Genomic DNA, 18,943 nt, shown 5'->3' on the forward strand with positions numbered 1-18,943 from the left:
ATACAGACCTATCTCGCTTGAGCCTGTCTCTAATGACCCGTACATGGAATGTATGGGGGTAGCAGTCAGGTGTGGAATTGCCGAGATAGAGTTGCTGAACGTTTACATCCCACCGAGAAATAGCTGTATCTCGGATTACGAGCCCGACATTAACCCGCTTTTGGAAGGTCATAATCGTCTGGTGCTGGGGGACATTAATGCGCATCATGAGATGTGGCATTCGGCCCTCGGAAACGATCATAGGAGTACAGCGCTGGCTGAACAGATTCATAGCTCTACGTTTTCCACGGTCAATGAGGACGCACCTACCAGAATTAGAGGAGAATGTCACAGTTCGCCAGACATAACCATCGTGTCACCTGGTCTGACTAATGACGTTAACTGGCAATTCGTCATTTCCACTGGATCAGACCATCTCCCCATAATTGTCTCCATTAGAAGACCATCCGATTTCATCACCTCTGAACGCCGCACATTCGTCAATCATAAGAAAGCTGATTGGCCGAGTTTCAGATAGTTCACCAATCACCGCTTCAGAGCGGAAAGGACGTTCCGAGACATCATCACTGCTGCAGCCGCTCACCATATCCCTGCTGGTCGAATACCCGAAGTAAGACCAAACTTCCCAGCAGAGGCAAATGAGCGGGATTAGCAAATGAGGGTGATGAACTTTGTCGAGCCAATCCCAATGCCCCAGAGTCAGGGAACTGACACTGGAGATTAACAGGCTGGTCGGCGAGCATAAGCGGAACAAGTGGTTAAATCATCTGAAGAGTTGCAACATTAGAGCCGGTATAGGTGAATTGTGGGCAACGGTTAAGTCACTCTCCAACCCTGGAAGAATGGAAGATAGGACCTCAGTCACGTTTGGCGACGTTACGTTGACTGACCCGAAAGGTGCGCAAGTTATTTCAATCGACAGTTTGTCGAGCACCCCAAGAGTGACAGGGCGAAGAGAGGAGTATTACGTCGCATCAGATCTCTTCCTGCCGAGGAAGAACCACCACAGTTTACAATGGATGATGTTGCCAATGCCATCAGGAACGTTAAATCATCCAAAGCGTTGGGCCCTGATGGAATCTCCATGGTAATGCTGAAGCAGCTGGATGAGCCGGGAGTGGAGTATCTCAATAAAGTTCTCAACCTGTCGCTATTCACCCTCATTGTTCCCGAAGTCTTGAAAATGGGCATGGTGGTCCAACTACGGAAGCCCGGCATGAATGCCAGCAAAAGTGCATCGTACAGGCCGATTTCGCTTTTGTCGCCCGTAGCAAAGACCCTTGAGGCCTTAGTCCTCGCAAGTATCAGAAATAGCTATCAAGTTGCCGATCATCAGCATGGATTCCGTAAGCAGCACAGCACGACAACTGCGCTGCACGCCATTATCACATATATTTGTCAAGGACTCAACCAGAGACCGCTGTGGGATAGAACAGTGATGGTGGCGCTTGACTTATCAAAAGCATTTGATACAGTCAGGCACTCCACGCTGTTTGAAGACATTGAGCAGACTACCCTCCAGCCAAGCTTGGATAGTCAATTATATGTGTGGACACCAGTCGTACGTGGAATTCAGGAACGAGAAGTCTAAGCCCCGTAGAGTGAAACAGGGAGTTCCCCAAGGTGGGGTGATATCTCCGGAACTGTTTAACCTCTTCCTCTCCTGTATTCCACCCACTCCAGACAGCTCGTAACGTATGCGGATGATTGCACTATCCTGGCGTCAGGTACCTTCCCTGATGACATCTGTGAGAGACTGAACACCTATTTAACCGATCTTACCACCTTTTTCCACTCGAGGAATATGCGGATTTTCACCACAAACTGAAAAGGACCTCAAGTCCCTAGCCGGCAGCACTTTGGGTGCAGGTAAAGAAACCTTGTTGACCACATATAACGCGATAGGTCGGTCTTTGGCAAGCTTTGCGGGTACAATTTGGTCCCCGAGATTATGGGATACAATTGGAAAAAGATTCAAACCTGTCAGAATTCCGCCCTGAGAACAGCAAAAGGGTGCCTCCTCTAGTCTTCAGCGGACCATCTACATGAGGAGGCAAAGATTCTTCCAGTAGAGCAACATAATGAGGTGCGTTGCAGTACATATCAGGAAGGATATTCATACTCTAGAGAGAGAGGCCCAACAATATAGGAGAGAACCCCTAGATCAATAGGCATATCAATCAGGTTTAAATAGTATTCACACGGATACAGTTGTTAAGGCCATAAGTAAATATAGTGTGAATAAAGTTATCGGAGTACATCCCCCATCTATCGCCTAACTCCTCCGGCCTAACTCAAAAAGTGTATTTTCTTAAGGTAAGGTTACACTAGGCAATTATTTGCTCCAGCGACCGGTAGTGTACACTTACTGAGAGCAAGTGAGCATAAATTTCCATGCATTATTTGCGCTCACTTGCACTCAGTAAGCGCACACTGCCGGTCGCTGGGGCAAATATTTGCCTAATGTGACCTTACCTTTAGTTAGAAATTTCTATTTTTATACGCTCCATCATAGTATGAATGGTATATTAAGTTTGTTTTTCGTTTGAACTAATTTGCACCCGAGTGTCTTTTTGCACGTTTCGTTATAGCCCCTATATAACGGTACGTCCCGATTTTTGGTATTTGGAGGATTTCAGCACCTTATTTGACAGAAGTACCAGTAATGTGACGTTTAAGGCTCCCAGTTGTTACAAAATTACTCTACCAAAAATTGTCAACATAGGTCCATGTCTCGATACCTCCCGATCATCGGTATTTGAAGGGGTTTAGCTATATTTGTGGACCGAACTAGCTGGAATTTGAGTTTCCCGGTCACAACACATTTCCACAAAAATTATCAACATAGGTCCATGTTTCGGTATAACCCCCTCTCGATTTTCGATGTTTTGAGGATTTTGACCGAACAACCTGTTATTGGACATTTGATGTTCCCAGTGGTCACACAACTTCTCCACTAAAAATTCACAACATGGGTCCACACTTTGATATAGCCCCCATATAAAGGCTGAGCCCGATTGAAGAAATTTGTTGATACATTTGCGGACCTTATATAGGCGTTTGGGTTCCCGTGGTCCCAAAATATCTCTATTTCAAATTGTGGACAGAAAGGAAAATTAACTAATGTCCTAGCCGAAATACACTTTAAAACCCCCTCCTAACCCATTATTTTTACCAGGGGATGTCGCGCGAAATAAGTAGTAATTTTTTGGCCAATTAAATAAGTACTTTAAAAGGTAGTAACTAAACATCGCGACTATTATTTTAACAAGTTATTTTAGTGGCCAAAAAATAACTACTTATTTCACGACATGCCCTTGTAAATCACAATGAAATCACGTAATTTCATAGAACCCGTTCAAATTTTGCTGGGAAAGCAAAAAAACACAAAAGAAAATCACACTCTACCAAACACTAATACTACCCGTACTTATGTATGGATTCGAAGCAGGAAAGCGGAAGAGCCAGAACTTGGTGTGTTTGAGAAAAAAATTCTGCGGAAGATTTATGGACCAATATGCTTTAACGCTGAATACTTCGAATGAATCACGAGTTGTACCAGTCTACTGACATTGATGTTGTATGACGTATCGAGTCACAACGATTGCGTTGGCTGGGTCATGTCAATAGGATGGATAAAGATATATCTATCAGAAAGGTATATGAATACGAACCATTTGATGGTATACTTCCCAAGCGAAGGACAAAACTTCGATGGAAAGACCAATTTGAAGCTAAAGTCTCAAAACATTGAAAAGCATGTATGTACCTACACAACGACGCCCCGTAAAGTATGCAATAGAAAAAATATGGTGCCTATCGCTGATTTAAGCCCATCTTCATCACCCACTTTCACTGCCATAAAATAAAGAAAATTTCACGCATGAGTTATATGTTCGAAATTTACTCGTCAGTCGTTAAGACCGCCAAATATTATTTATCTTTTAAACCGTTCATAGTTTAAAAGATTAAATAGAATTGTTCCAGTCGGTTGGACACATCGAAATTAAAAACACGAAATACAAATGAGATCATACAAACCTTATCTTGTTTTTTTAATTTTACTTTTCGCCTAAAAATATGCTATATATGCAAAGTTTCAGAAACTCTTGCCTCTACTCTCGATTTTTGTGATAAATGAAATTCTTGTAATTTCGACTTACGAGTCAGGCGTCATTGGACATTTTTTTTGTTTTGGAAAGTTTGACAACACATGGTCGTACATATGTTAAACTGTGCTGATTACTCGTAGCCTAAAAACTATCAAACTTTCAAACAATTTTCAAGTGACGCCTGGCGACACTGAGTGTTGCCTAGGCCAGAAGGTTTTTAGTGACCCTCGGATAGGTTGCAGATTTTTACCAACCCTGTCCACCTTATTCATGGTGCACGTACTATTTCCCAGAACACGAAAATTTCAGCCTCCCCTTTTGGACGGACATTCATTGGTACTTTTACTAAATACATACATATCTTCTATACATCTATGGACCATCGCTTGACATGGAAATGAATGCCAAGAAGCGGGCGAAGAAATTCTTCTGTTAGGTGATCAAAAAAGGCGCCAATCTTTATCAGAGCCCTTTAAATATAACCTTAACCAAAGGCAATTGGTCCCCAATATTTAGCGGTGCACTTCGCAAGATTAAAGATAGAGCTTTGAAATTTGATAGGTATCTACTAATTATTGCATTACATATACAGTCGGACCTCAATTATCCGTAAGTCGAAGGTTACACTAGAGTGATTTCATTGAAACTTTTAGGTATTTATTGATCGAGTTCCCCACTACAGCAACTTCATGATATCACTCTACTGTGAAACTCGATCTAGGAACTCTTGTTTTCATGAAATTGTTTCAATGAAACACTCTAGTGTGACCAAGGACTTATGGTCGGGACCGGAGGCATTACAGATAATCGATTTTCTCGGATAATGGAGTAACACTATTTCGCACAAATTTTAGTCAAAAAACACGCCTTCTTGCTAATATTTATAATTAAGAGCAGTGATGAATTTATGACCTGTTTCTCTAAGACGATTCGAATTCAAATTCGTTCGAATTACTACCAACTCCTGTTGTTGTTGTAAATATTTGTTTGAAAACAAAAATGAAACAAAACTCTTTCAAAAATAAAATATAATTTAAAAATATTATGTTTCAGTGTTTTATTTAGAAATGCACTTAAAACTAGGAAATAACTTGTCGCTTAGCCTCAATAAATATATTCTTTCTCATGATGGAATCTCTCAAATAAAACGCTTGCATTTAAATTATGAATGGGTGAATTTAGCAGGTGAAATGGTCCATTGCCGCAAGAGTTTTATTTGATAGATCCCATCATGAGAAAGAATATAATTATTGAGGCAAAGCGACAAATTATTTTCTAGTTTTAGGTGCATTTCTAAGTAAAACACTGAAACTTAATTTTTTTAAATTATATTTTATTTTTAACTTTTAAGTAAATACGTTTTTTTGACCACTGCACAGTGGATCCACTTGTATGGAGAAAGTGGCCAAAAATATTTATAGTGTAAATATCAAGCCAATGCGCCAGTTACAGCTTTGTGCTGCTGCGAAGAGTGTTTTAAGAAACCACTAGCGTAGCATTCTCCCCCCTTTCCCCTCTGGAGGGGGTATACGGTAAGAATTGTTTTATGCTGTTAATATAAAATGACATGTACAAAGGTCCCGATTATCTTATGAAGCAAAAATAGGCTTGGGGAAACAAAACAATCTCCAAAACAACATAAAATCCAACCAATTTAGCGGATTAAAAAAAGCAACATTTTTGTCTGAAAATTGGTAAAATTTTTAATATAGATTATATAGCGGTCTTCCTGGAAGGCACGTACCGCCAACGTAAGACAAATTTGAAAGAAGATTTCTTTATCTTGCCACTGATGCCAATTATGTTAATGTACGTGGTCAGATAACAGAGTTATACGCTAATATATCCACAGAAACCCTATTCTAGGGCAGCTTTAGTGAGCGACCCACCATTTATAGTCTGGCACTAGATGGCAGCTGATTTTAATACTGAATAATCTTAAACCCACGAGGTGGGCACTGGTGGGCATCATGGCTAAAACCTTAGGTCAAATTTAAATATGATCGAATTGGCATTACAAAATACACTAAGAAAATATGCAGCTAACTAGAAGTCCACAACACGCTAAAACACTACTTTTTAATGAAAATGAAGCTATTACCTCCTTCTTCAAAATCCACTATAATATTTTGCTATACGTATTAGTTTCGCGATATTTTGAATATATTTACTTGCACTTAAAATTTAGGTTGTATTCACAACAAAAAATATTACTCAAATTTTCTGACTTTTGAAGCTTTATTAAGAAGTTCGCGTTCGAATGAAACAAAAACTAATATATATTTAAAAAGGTCCATGTCATAGCTGTCAGAGTTGCCAGATGTTGTACCAAAATTATGACATTCATTTTTCTATTTTTGGCCAATGTGTGGATCCACTGTGCACTGAGAACAAAATTATAGTCAATTTAGGCCGAAAATTTAGATAAAAACACTAAAATGCTGAAATCGTGTAGCACCGTTATACCAAAACCTAAAACTTAATTTTTTTTAAATTATATTTTATTTTTAACTTTTAAGTAAATACATTTTTTGACCACTTAGAACAAAATTATAGTCAATTTAGGCCGAAAACACTAAAATTCCTGAAATCGTGTAGTACCGTTATACCAAAACCTGGACTTATGTCCATAAATTTTGGTGGGGACTCCAAATGCCAAGTTACAGCCAATTCGGCCTCAAAATGAAGATAAAATCCTCATAATACTTGAAATCGGGTGGTACCGCTATAAGGGGGGCTATACCAAAACCTGGACCTATGTTCACAATTTTTGGTGGGGAAATGTCTGTATCATTGGAAATGCCAAATGACAGCTAATTCTCAACATCCTGAAATCGGCTGGTACCGCTATATGGGGGCGGTAGGAAAAATTGGGCCCATATTCATGTATTGTCATCTAAATCTGAAAAGTGTGCAAAGTTTCAGTTCGATTGGTCAACTGCAACTGTGTTAAAAATGAGTTACCAGATTTGAACTAAACGGACCAAAGCAAGTTAAATAAAACACTGTAAAAAAACAGAAGTTTGGTATTAGTTCGAACGAACTTGTATTCGAATCGTCTTAGTGAAACAAGCAATTAATGTGATGTTTAAAAGATTGAAACTGTTCTAAAATAGTTCATTTGTGCATTGTTTTTGAACATACAATTTTTTTCGAATGAATTAATATCCCGGATCATAAAGATTTTCATGGTTAAAATTAACAACAAATTCTATGCTTTCATTTATAATAATGGAGGTTTACGGATAATCTAAGTTCGACTGTAGAGTCAATATTACAAAAATGGGTCATGTCGGTCCACTTTTTGGTATAGCCCCCATATAAGGAAGGGTTTCGATTTCGAATATATTTTAGACGTTACCCATATTTTTTATACCCTACACCACTATGTGGGGAGGGTATTATAAGTTGGTTTTGGCCAAAAAGTTTGTAACGCATCGAAATAATGGTCGTAGACCCATACCTATATATACCAAAATGAATGTCTCGACGAGCTGAGTCGATCTGGCTATGTGTGTCCGTCCGTCAGTCCGTCCGTCCGTCCGTCCGTCTGTCCGTCTGTCCGTCTGTCCATCTAAACCTTGTAATCACGCTACAGGTCGCAATTTTGACCGGATCGTCACGAAATTCTGCATGTTGATGGGGGTCCCGGAGGGGAAGAAGCCTATTGATTTTGGTGATGGTCGGACAGTATTTAGGGGTCGGAAAGGACAAAAAACTTATGTGGATAAAAAGACAACGTTTTTTTCCATAGCGAATATCTCAGCTTCTATATGGGGTATACCAAAAGCAAAACCTGACAATTAAAGTAGAAAATATCGCCTTTCTAATGATGTAAAGTAAGTGCTCTTAGGTGATCAAACAACGAAGATATCACAATAGTAGCAAATAAAACCCCAATTTTCATTTTTGCGATTTTAATTATATTGACGAATACCACAGCTTTAGTTGTAAACTTTCCAAAAGCAAAGCCTGACTATGAAAGTAGAAGATCCCGTCTTAACAATGATGTAAACTAGGTCGGCGTAGGTAACCAAATGACGGAGATATCGCAATAGTCGGTAATACATCCCATTTTTCTATTTTTTTGGAAATCACGCTACAGGTCGCAATTTTGATCGGATCGTCACGAAAATTTGAGGGTTAATGGGGGTCTCACAGATGAAGAAGCCTATTGATTTTGGTGATGGTCGGATAATATTTAGGGGTCGGAATGGGCAAACACTTATTTGGAGAAAAGTCAGCATTTTATTTCAAAGCCAATATCTCTGTTTCTTTAAGAGGTATATAAAAGCAAAGCTAGGCAAGGAAACTACAAAATATCACCTTTACAACGATATAAAGTAGGTTGTTGTAGGTGGTCAAATAGCAGAGATATGGCAATAGCCGATAATGCATCCCAGTTTCCGATTTTTTTGTAATCTCGCTACAGGTCGCAATTTTGATCGGATCGTCACGAAATTTTGGGAGTTAATGGGGCTCCCAAAGAGAAAGAAGCCTATTGATTTTGATGATGGTCGGATAATATTCAGGGGTCGGAATGAGCAAACATTTATTTGGAGAAAGGTCAACGTTTTATTTCAAAGCCAATATCTCTGTTTCTTTTAGAGTTATATCTAAAGCAAAACCTAGCAAGGAAAGTAGAGAATATGACCTTTACAACGATGTAAAGTAGGTTGTCGTAGGTGGTCCAATAGCAGAGATATGGCAATAGTCGATAATGCATCCCATTTTCCGATTTTTTTGTAATTACGCTACAGGTCGCAATTTTGATCAGTAATAAACCCAATTTTTCCATTTTTTGTAATCACGCTACAAGTTGGAATTTTGATCGGATGGTGACGAAATTTTTGGGGGTAGATGGGGGCCCCACAGAGGAAGAAGCCTATTGATTTTGGTGATAGTCGGATAATATTTAGGGGTCGGAATGTGGAAAAACTCATTTGGAGACAAATTCAAAGTTTTATTCTTTGTGAATATATCGGCTTCTAGTAGTGGTATTCCAACGGCAAAGCCTGTAAACGGAAGAAGAAAATATTACCTTTACATTGGTGTAAATCAGGTTGGCGAAGGTGGTCAAACAAGGGAGATACCACAATAGTCGATAATGCATCGAATTTTACCATTTTTTGCAATCAAGCTACAGGTCGTAATTTTGATCGGATGGTCACGAAATTTTGGTTGCTTATGGGGGTCCCAGAGAGAAAGAGGCATATTATTTTTGGCGGTAGTCGGATTATATTCCCTAAAAAAAATGTTTAGCAGTGAAAAGCTTATGCACAGGGGTAGTGGTGTAGGGTATCACATGGTCGGCTCCATCCCGACTATAGCCTTTGCTCACTTGTTTCGAACTTATTTCGCCAAATGTTGATATTTTGAGTTCTTAGTAAATAGAAACCATCCTTGTTTTGGAAATGTTGTGGACTATAAGACCACGTTTCGCTATAGCCCTCATATGTAGGTACTCCCTGAATTAACCTATTTCGAGGGTCTTGGCTTCATTTTCCAATTGATTAGGGTCTAATTTAGCATCTTCATTTCCCAAGGGGAAGAACATATTTTCGTAGAAAATTTTAAAAGTAGGTCAGGAGGTACCTTTTGTGGTACCATGATTTTGACTATTATGAGGCTCTTGGCCACGTTTTCCGATTTGCCTGAAAATTGTTCATATCTTTGGTTTCTTTGAGAGTAGGTAACGCTCTTGCAGAAAAATCCAAACCCATATGACGGATATCTCTTGTCTGGGGTGTAAAAAATGATAAATGGAGTTGATGGTATAAGTTAGAAGAGCAAAACCCAAAAAAGGGGTTTGAATTTGCGGGCCAATTTGTTTTTAGGTAAAGTCCCCATATAACTCCTACCTCCCAAGTTCAGGTTCCAAACCGATTTGGTATGGGTTGTGGTAAATTTCAAATGGAGGGGATGGTATAAGGATCAGAGCAAAGCCTCAAAAGGGGCTTGAATTCTCAGATCATTTTTTATGATAAATTCGCCATATGAAGGTACATATCTCTCGGGGTTCGAACCGGTTTGGTATGGATTGAGGTAAATTCCAAATGGAGGTGGTGTATTAGGTCAAAAGAGCATAACCCCAAAAAGGCTTTGACTTCTCAGGTCAATCTGTTATTTTATGATAAAGTCCCCATATAATCTTACCTCCCAAGTCTAGGTTGCGAACCGATTCGGTAAGGGGTGGGGTGATGGTATTAGATCAGAAGAGCAAAGCCTGAATTGAATTCTCATGCCAATTTTTAAGTTTATAATAAGGTCCCCAAGTTCAGGACCGAATTGGTATGGCGTGTGAAAAATTCCAAATAGAGGTGATCGTATTAGGCCAGAAGAACCTCAAAAGGTTTTTGAATTCTCAGGCCATTTTTTTTCTATGATAAAATCCCCATATAACGGTCTTCGTTCCGAACCGATATTAGCCCAGAAGAGAAAAATCACAAAAGGATTTTGAAGAGTCAGGATTTGATACAGTGCTCATATTACGGTACCCTCCAAGTCCATGTTCCCTAACGATATTGTCTGGTTGGTGAACCATTCCAAATGGAGGCGAAGTTATGGTCCGGAAGGTTGCTTTTCGGACCATACCTTCGCCTCCAAAAGCATTTAGAATTCTCAGACCAATTTCTTATTTTAAGATTTTTGTATGGGGCGTGAAAGATTCTAAATGGAATTGATGGCATTAGGCCTGAAGAACAAGACTCCAAAAGGGCTCCCTTTTCCCAGCTCAATCTTTTTTATTTTATGATAAAGTCCCCATATAGCGGTACCTCCCAACGGTACAACCCACGGTAGTGGGTCCTTTGCACCAGATTGAACTACAACCAGAAGCGTTTCGGCCAGCAGCTGTGTGTACAGCATCAAATCTATGCTGCTACAACCGCCCTCACTTGGAATTACTCACCTCCAGACCATGATCCGAAATTTGTTGCGCAGTGTTACCGGGGAATCAAAACAAGAAAGAACGGCGTTAAGTTCGGCCGGGCCGAACTTGCTATACCAACCACCACGATTTGTATTGGAGTAAAATGGAACAATTTCCCTTCGTGTATGAAGAAAACAAAATTCCAAATTTCAGCAATTTCGGTAAATAATGTGGCTAATTTTCACAATAACCACATTCGGGAGGTACCGCTCTATGGAGGCTATATTAAGACATGGACCTGTACCGACAAATGTCTGAGGGAAAGTTTTTTACCCCCAACGAAGACTAAATACCAAATTTCAGCCATTTCGGTGGATTATTGAAATGTGGCCTGTGGTGCCTCATCAAAGAACAATCTCCCTTCTCTCACCTCATACGATAGGGATGAATGATGATGTAGATCTGATGTTAGATCTCTACTGTCAAAATGGGCTGATAGATAGAGACGGTCGAATATCTACTCTACTCTACTATATATCTACTCTACTTGTTGCACACAAATATACGCAGACTACTGGGTAGATACGGAAGATACACTCTTACAATCCCATCAGACATTACCCTTTTTAAATTTTTTTACAACCACATACCTATTCTCGATTGGCCACAATACAAAACTACTGAATTTATTTCTCTCTATGTACTTCCAGAAAGAAAGCACCACAGCAATATTCTGGAAACTTATTCTTCTTCATCATCATCTTCAATCCAACAAGCAATAACCATTAGAATTATCTTATCATCATCTTCACACATATCAAGTATGGACCAAAGTTCTCCGGGTGAGGCAGTCACTACATGTACTACAAGATGGCTGTTCGCCTTTAAAGCTAACATGTACATTTTTCAATATTTTCTTTTCCACTACAACTATCATCTTATCGCTTTGTGGGCTTATTCAGTATTTAATATTCAAGTTTTCAAACTTTTTCATTTACAATATTCGACTATTAAAAAGCTCAGCTCGAAATATAAATTAATAAAAAAACGTCATCTGAATTTATTGATAATTGCCGAAAACCTCACTCGAGTTTTTGAATAATACCATCTTTATCTCTTACTCGCACTATTGAAAGAAATAAAATTGCGAATTTCAAAGTTGTTTAAAATCGGCGAATATTTAGACTATTGTCGTTAGTATAGAAAACATTGGCATTAGTAACGCTAAACGAGTGATTTAAAAACAACGCAATAGAATTTATAAATCGAATTGAAAACTACCATAAGAAAAAAGCAAACAAAACAAAATATTTTAAAAAGATGCCAGAAGAATATATTAAAATCGTGTACGATTCGCAAAATAAAGTATGGAAATCTGCAAATTATCCTCATGGAGATGTAACAAAATTGTCATTGGGAGAGAAATTCTTACAAACCATGCGTTCTACGGATCCGAATAAAATCATTGATCATTTCTACGACAAACATGTTAAGAAGACAGCCAAAGAAGTTTACGAACAATCAATTTTAATTGCAATAAATCTACAGCAAATGGGTATAAAGAAGGGTGACCCTGTCATATTTTACTCACAGAACAATGAATGGATAGCGGTCTTGCTGGGTGGTTGTATTTTATGTGGTGCCGTGCCACTCTTCTTCGAATGCCATTTGGATGAAGGTAAGTAGTCGTTGAAAAAATTTGTCTTTAAAAATCCATGCCTGTGGCTGCAATGGCCGTTGAAAAAATTGTCTTTAAAAATCCATGCCTGTGGGTGGAATAGTCGTTGAAAAAATTGTCTTTAAAAATCCACGCCTGTGGTTGCAATGGACGTTGAAAAAGTTGTCTTTAAAAATCCACGCCTGTGGGTGGAATAGTCGTTGAAAAAATTGTCTTTAAAAATCCACGCCTGTGGGTGGAATAGTCGTTGAAAAATTGTCTTTAAAAATCGACAACTGTGGGTGGAATAGTCGTTGAAAAATTGTCTTTAAAAATCCACGCCTGTGGTTGCAATGGACGTTGAAAAATTGTCTTTAAAAATCCACGCCTGCGGCTTCAATGGTCGTTGAAAAAATTGTCTTTAAAAATCCACGCCTGCGGCTTCAATGGTCGTTGAAAAAATTGTCTTTAAAAATCCGCGCGTGTGTGTGGAATGGACGTTGAAAAATTGTCTTTAAAAATCCACGCCTGTGGGTGGAATGGACGTTGAAAAATTGTCTTTAAAAATCCACGCCTGTGGGTGGAATGGACGTTGAAAAATTGTCTTTAAAAATCCACGCCTGTGGGTGGAATGGACGTTGAAAAATTGTCTTTAAAAATCCACGCCTGTGGGTGGAATGGACGTTGAAAAATTGTCTTTAAAAATCCACGCCTGTGGGTGGAATGGACGTTGAAAAATTGTCTTTAAAAATCCACGCCTGTGGGTGGAATGGACGTTGAAAAATTGTCTTTAAAAATCCACGCCTGTGGGTGGAATGGACGTTGAAAAATTGTCTTTAAAAATCCACGCCTGTGGGTGGAATGGACGTTGAAAAATTGTCTTTAAAAATCCACGCCTGTGGGTGGAATGGACGTTGAAAAATTGTCTTTAAAAATCCACGCCTGTGGGTGGAATGGACGTTGAAAAATTGTCTTTAAAAATCCACGCCTGTGGGTGGAATGGACGTTGAAAAATTGTCTTTAAAAATCCACGCCTGTGGGTGGAATGGACGTTGAAAAATTGTCTTTAAAAATCCACGCCTGTGGGTGGAATGGACGTTGAAAAATTGTCTTTAAAAATCCACGCCTGTGGGTGGAATGGACGTTGAAAAATTGTCTTTAAAAATCCACGCCTGTGGGTGGAATGGACGTTGAAAAATTGTCTTTAAAAATCCACGCCTGTGGGTGGAATGGACGTTGAAAAATTGTCTTTAAAAATCCACGCCTGTGGGTGGAATGGACGTTGAAAAATTGTCTTTAAAAATCCACGCCTGTGGGTGGAATGGACGTTGAAAAATTGTCTTTAAAAATCCATGCCTGTGGCTGCAATGGCCGTTGAAAAAATTGTCTTTAAAAATCCATGCCTGTGGGTGGAATAGTCGTTGAAAAAATTGTCTTTAAAAATACACGACTGTGGGTGGAATAATCGTTGAAAAAGTTGTCTTTAAAAATCCACGCCTGTGGGTGGAATAGTCGTTGAAAAAGTTGTCTTTAAAAATCCACGCCTGTGGGTGGAATAGTCGTTGAAAAAATTGTCTTTAAAAATCCACGCCTGTGGGTGGAATAGTCGTTGATTTCTTTTTTTTTTTTAATTCCACGCCAGTGGCTGCAATGGTCGTTGAAAAAATTGTCTTTAAAAATCCACGCCTGTGGGTGGAATAGTCGTTGAAAAAATTGTCTTTAAAAATCCACGGCTGTGGGTGGAATAGTCGTTGAAAAAAATTGTCTTTAAAAATCCACGGCTGTGGGTGGAATAGTCGTTGAAAAAATTGTCTTTAAAAATCCACGCCTGTGGGTGGAATAGTCGTTGAAAAAATTGTCTTTAAAAATCCACGCCTGTGGGTGGAATAGTCGTTGAAAAAATTGTCTTTAAAAATCCACGCCTGTGGGTGGAATAGTCGTTGAAAAAATTGTCTTTAAAAATCCACGCCTGTGGGTGGAATAGTCGTTGAAAAAATTGTCTTTAAAAATCCACGCCTGTGGGTGGAATAGTCGTTGAAAAAATTGTCTTTAAAAATCCACGCCTGTGGGTGGAATAGTCGTTGAAAAAATTGTCTTTAAAAATCCACGCCTGTGGGTGGAATAGTCGTTGAAAAAATTGTCTTTAAAAATCCACGCCTGTGGGTGGAATAGTCGTTGAAAAAATTGTCTTTAAAAATCCACGCCTGTGGGTGGAATAGTCGTTGAAAAAATTGTCTTTAAAAATCCACGCCTGTGGGTGGAATAGTCGTTGAAAAAATTGTCTTTAAAAATCCACGCCTGTGGGTGGAATAGTCGTTGAAAAATTGTCTTTAAAAATCCACGCCTGTGGGTGGAATAGTCGTTGAAAAAATTGTCTTTAAAAATCCACGCCTGTGGGTGGAATAGTCGTTGAAAAAATTGTCTTTAAAAATCCACGCCTGTGGGTGGAATAGTCGTTGAAAAAATTGTCTTTAAAAATCCACGCCTGTGGGTGGAATAGTCGTTGAAAAAATTGTCTTTAAAAATCCACGCCTGTGGGTGGAATAGTCGTTGAAAAATTGTCTTTAAAAATCCACGCCTGTGGGTGGAATAGTCGTTGAAAAAAATGTCTTTAAAAATCCACGCCTGTGGGTGGAATAGTCGTTGAAAAAATTGTCTTTAAAAATCCACGCCTGTGGGTGGAATAGTCGTTGAAAAAATTGTCTTTAAAAATCCACGCCTGTGGGTGGAATAGTCGTTGAAAAAATTGTCTTTAAAAATCCACGCCTGTGGGTGGAATAGTCGTTGAAAAAATTGTCTTTAAAAATCCACGCCTGTGGGTGGAATAGTTGTTGAAAAAATTGTATTTAAAAATCCACGCCTGTGGGTGGAATAGTTGTTGAAAAAATTCTATTTAAAAATCCACGCCTGTGGGTGGAATAGTTGTTGAAAAAATTGTCTTTAAAAATCCACGCATGTGGGTGAAATAGATGTTGAAAAAATTGTCTTTGAAAAATCCACGCCTGTGGGTGGAATAGTTGTTGAAAAAATTGTCTTTAAAAATCCACGCCTATGGGTGGAATAGATGTTGAAAAATCCACGCCTGTGGGTGGAAAGTCGTTGAAAAAATTGTCTTTAAAAATCCACGCCTGTGGGTGGAATAGTCGTTGAAAAAATTGTCTTTAAAAATCCACGTCTGTGGCTGCAATGATCGTTGAAAAAAATGTCTTTAAAAACCCAAGCCTGTTGCTGCAGTGGTCGTTGAAAAAATTGTCTTTAAAAATCCACGACTGGGGCTGCAATGGCCGTTGAAAAAATTGTCTTTAAAAATCCACGCCTCTGTGTGGAAAAGTCGTTGAAATATTTGTGCATTTAAAACATGTATTTAAATTGATATTAATTTCTTTTTGTTTTTCTCTACAGAATCTACAGCCATTGTATTTGATGTGGTACAACCTGTCGCAATTTTCTATGAAGACAAGTATCGTAATAAAATCGAAGAATGTTTGAAACGACGTAAACACCAACAAAAACCACCACATTTAATCTCGATTGATTCTGAAGAGAATCAACCCAATGTCAAATCTGATATGTTAAAGCAACCCGAACAACCGATTGACTTTGCCAGCTATAAGAGTGTGAAAATTGATGATACTAAAGATGAAATCGCTCTCTTGGCTTTAACATCTGGTTCAACTGGACCACCAAAAGTTGTACAACTTAGCCATGCCCATGTTATGCATGGCGCTACCATCTGGTGGGATAATGCTGAAAATTGGGAACATCTAAATGAGAATTCAGTGGTTTTCACATTTAGCCCCTTACGTTGGATAACTCAAATTCAGCTTATGCTGCAAGCTGTGCTTTTTGGAGTGCGACGGGTTAGTTCAAGTATAGCTTTGGGTAAACATGGTTTGGAATTGATGCGCAACTCTGGCCTTACCCATATATTTGCATCCCCTACATTTTATTATGATATTCTATTGCTATTGGACGAAAATGATACCGAAAGTTTCAGCACGCTTCGTAATATAATGTTGGGTGGCGAAACACCATCAAAGGTAGTCTATGAATTGTCAAAAAAGCATGCTGTCAATGCCAAGCATTATTATGGTTATGGCATGACCGAGATGGCTTCTGTTATTTGCTGTGATATGAAGATTAATGGTGGCAAATTACTGCCGGGCTATGAACTGCAAATACTCGATGATCAGTGGCAGCCTCTGGGTGTCAATCAACCTGGTCAAATTGCCCTAAGGCCACCACTTCCCTTAAAGGGTTATAAGTCTATGGATAATTCGGTATACTACAATGATAGAGGACTCTTTGTAAACGGTGACTATGGCTTTATGGATGAGGAAGGCAAGTTACATGTGTTGGCTAGATATAAGGATGTAATTAAATCCCATGGTGAAGTGGTAAGTGCAGATAGTTTCATTTGATTGTTATCACTTGCTAAATATTAACATCTCAACAAACACTTGCAGATTGTACCAAATACCTTGGAAGCTATTTTGCCCGATAGTATACCAGAAATCTATATTGCCCGTTTAGTTGGTTATCACAAAACACCGAATGATCCGAATCAAATTGGTGCTTGGTTTGTAGTATTACATCCAAATGTAACACTTAGCCAAGCTGAAATCTCAAAGAAAGTCATGGATACCTTAAAATTTCATCTTACACCCGCACAATTTGCAATTATCCAAGATGTGCACATAATCGATGCTATGCCTGTAACTTATTGTGGTAAACTTGATCGTTTGGCTTTACGTAAATTGGCGGCAACTAAATCATATAATGTTTTTATTAGTTGATTATATAAATATTGGCAATATTTTAATTTAGATTTTTAAGTGAATTAAATAAATTAATATAAATAATAAAACAAGTAAAAAGTAAGTTCGACCGGGCCGAATTTTTTATACCCTCCATCACAAAATATTCTTAGCAATAATCAGTTTCCTTGTCAAATTACAGCTAGTTCGATTAATAATTTTATCTAAAATCCTCAAAATACCGAAAATCGGGAAGTACCGTTATATTATGGCTATGTCAAAACATGGACATATCTTGACGATTTTTAGTGAAGAAGTTTCGTGACCACAGAGAACCTCAAATTTCAAATTACTGCTAGCTCGGTTGAAAATTTTAGCTAAAATCCTCAACATTCGGAAAATCGGAAAGTACCGTTATATGGGATCTGTATCAAAACATCGACCTATGTTGACGATTTTCCATTGAAAAGTTGAGTTGAGTTGACCACAGAGAATCTCGAATGTCAAATTACAGCAAGTTTGTTTAAACATTGTAGCTAAAATCATCAAAGTGTTGAAAATCGGGAGGTTGGGGCTATACACCTACATTTGGGAAAAATACAATCTGGTGCAAAAATATAGTATTCTAGCTCAATTATGGTGAACGCTAGAAAAAACCTAAAAAACAAAAAATTGAGATTTGACGGCGATTTATTTAAAAAGCTCTCCAGCGGTTTTCATATTTTTCTCAAAAAAAATATATTTTTTAAACGAGCGATTTTCATAGTACTTGCATATTTTTACAAAAATTTTGTATTTTCGCGTTTTTTTAAAAATACTTTCGCCTGTGGCGCTATTCCTCTTTCAGAAAGTTTTTGAATATTTTTACAAATTATGAAAATATGTTTGTAACAAGTAAAAAAGTGTCAGTCGGCTTTGCCGACAGATATATACCCTCAGCCTGTGTGGATTGAAATACTTTTTCCCAAAAAAAAAAATTATGTATTTAGGGGGATTTTCAAAATTTTGGCCGCATGAACCGACACAAGTATGGATAGGATTATAGCTCAAAAATTTGCGGGATATCCATAGATAGAGCTTTTTTATCACACTAGCCTACGAAAAACATAATATCGCTGTAAACAGGGCCACTTGGAAAATCTTCGGTAAAAATGTCCAAAGAATCCTCGAACAGACCTTTAGACAGACCACAAGAATTGGACAGATAGGGCCCAAATTGGAACATAAACTAAGTTGCGACAGTATTTAGAGATCCGAATTTTGGGCCAAATCGGTTGCTACGTCTATGAGAAGTCGCGCGTACCATTTTAGCGAATATTTGCAAACTATTGTGGAGAAATTACCGGAAGGAGTGGACCTATAAGCACCACCTTCGAATTTCATCTAATATTCGAAGAAATATTACAATGTCCAAAGTGTGGACGAACGCAGTATTTGGTTCGAACTCTCCAGCCACTACATATGGTGCCATAGGGGTTTTTTTACAACTTTCGGGCTGTTTTCTCAGAAAGTATGCACTTGCACTTGAAAAACTTTTACTGTCGTA

General features: G+C 38.5%; 1 protein-coding gene across 1 annotated transcript; it reads left to right on the top strand.

The window, feature by feature from the left end:
* The first annotated feature begins 12,351 nt into the window (after positions 1–12,351).
* LOC141388224 (2-succinylbenzoate--CoA ligase-like) lies at positions 12,352–17,448 on the top strand. The gene is made up of 3 exons (XM_073958243.1): positions 12,352–12,661; positions 16,043–17,037; positions 17,107–17,448. Exons 1-3 carry the CDS (start codon positions 12,421–12,423, stop codon positions 17,434–17,436), a joined length of 1,566 nt encoding a protein of 521 aa, XP_073814344.1. The 5' UTR covers positions 12,352–12,420; the 3' UTR covers positions 17,437–17,448.
* The last annotated feature ends 1,495 nt before the right edge of the window (positions 17,449–18,943 follow it).

This window comes from Musca autumnalis, unplaced genomic scaffold, assembly GCF_047663935.1.
Source record: "Musca autumnalis isolate F117 unplaced genomic scaffold, ASM4766393v1 scaffold_810, whole genome shotgun sequence".
NCBI classification, from domain to species: Eukaryota; Metazoa; Arthropoda; class Insecta; order Diptera; family Muscidae; genus Musca; species Musca autumnalis.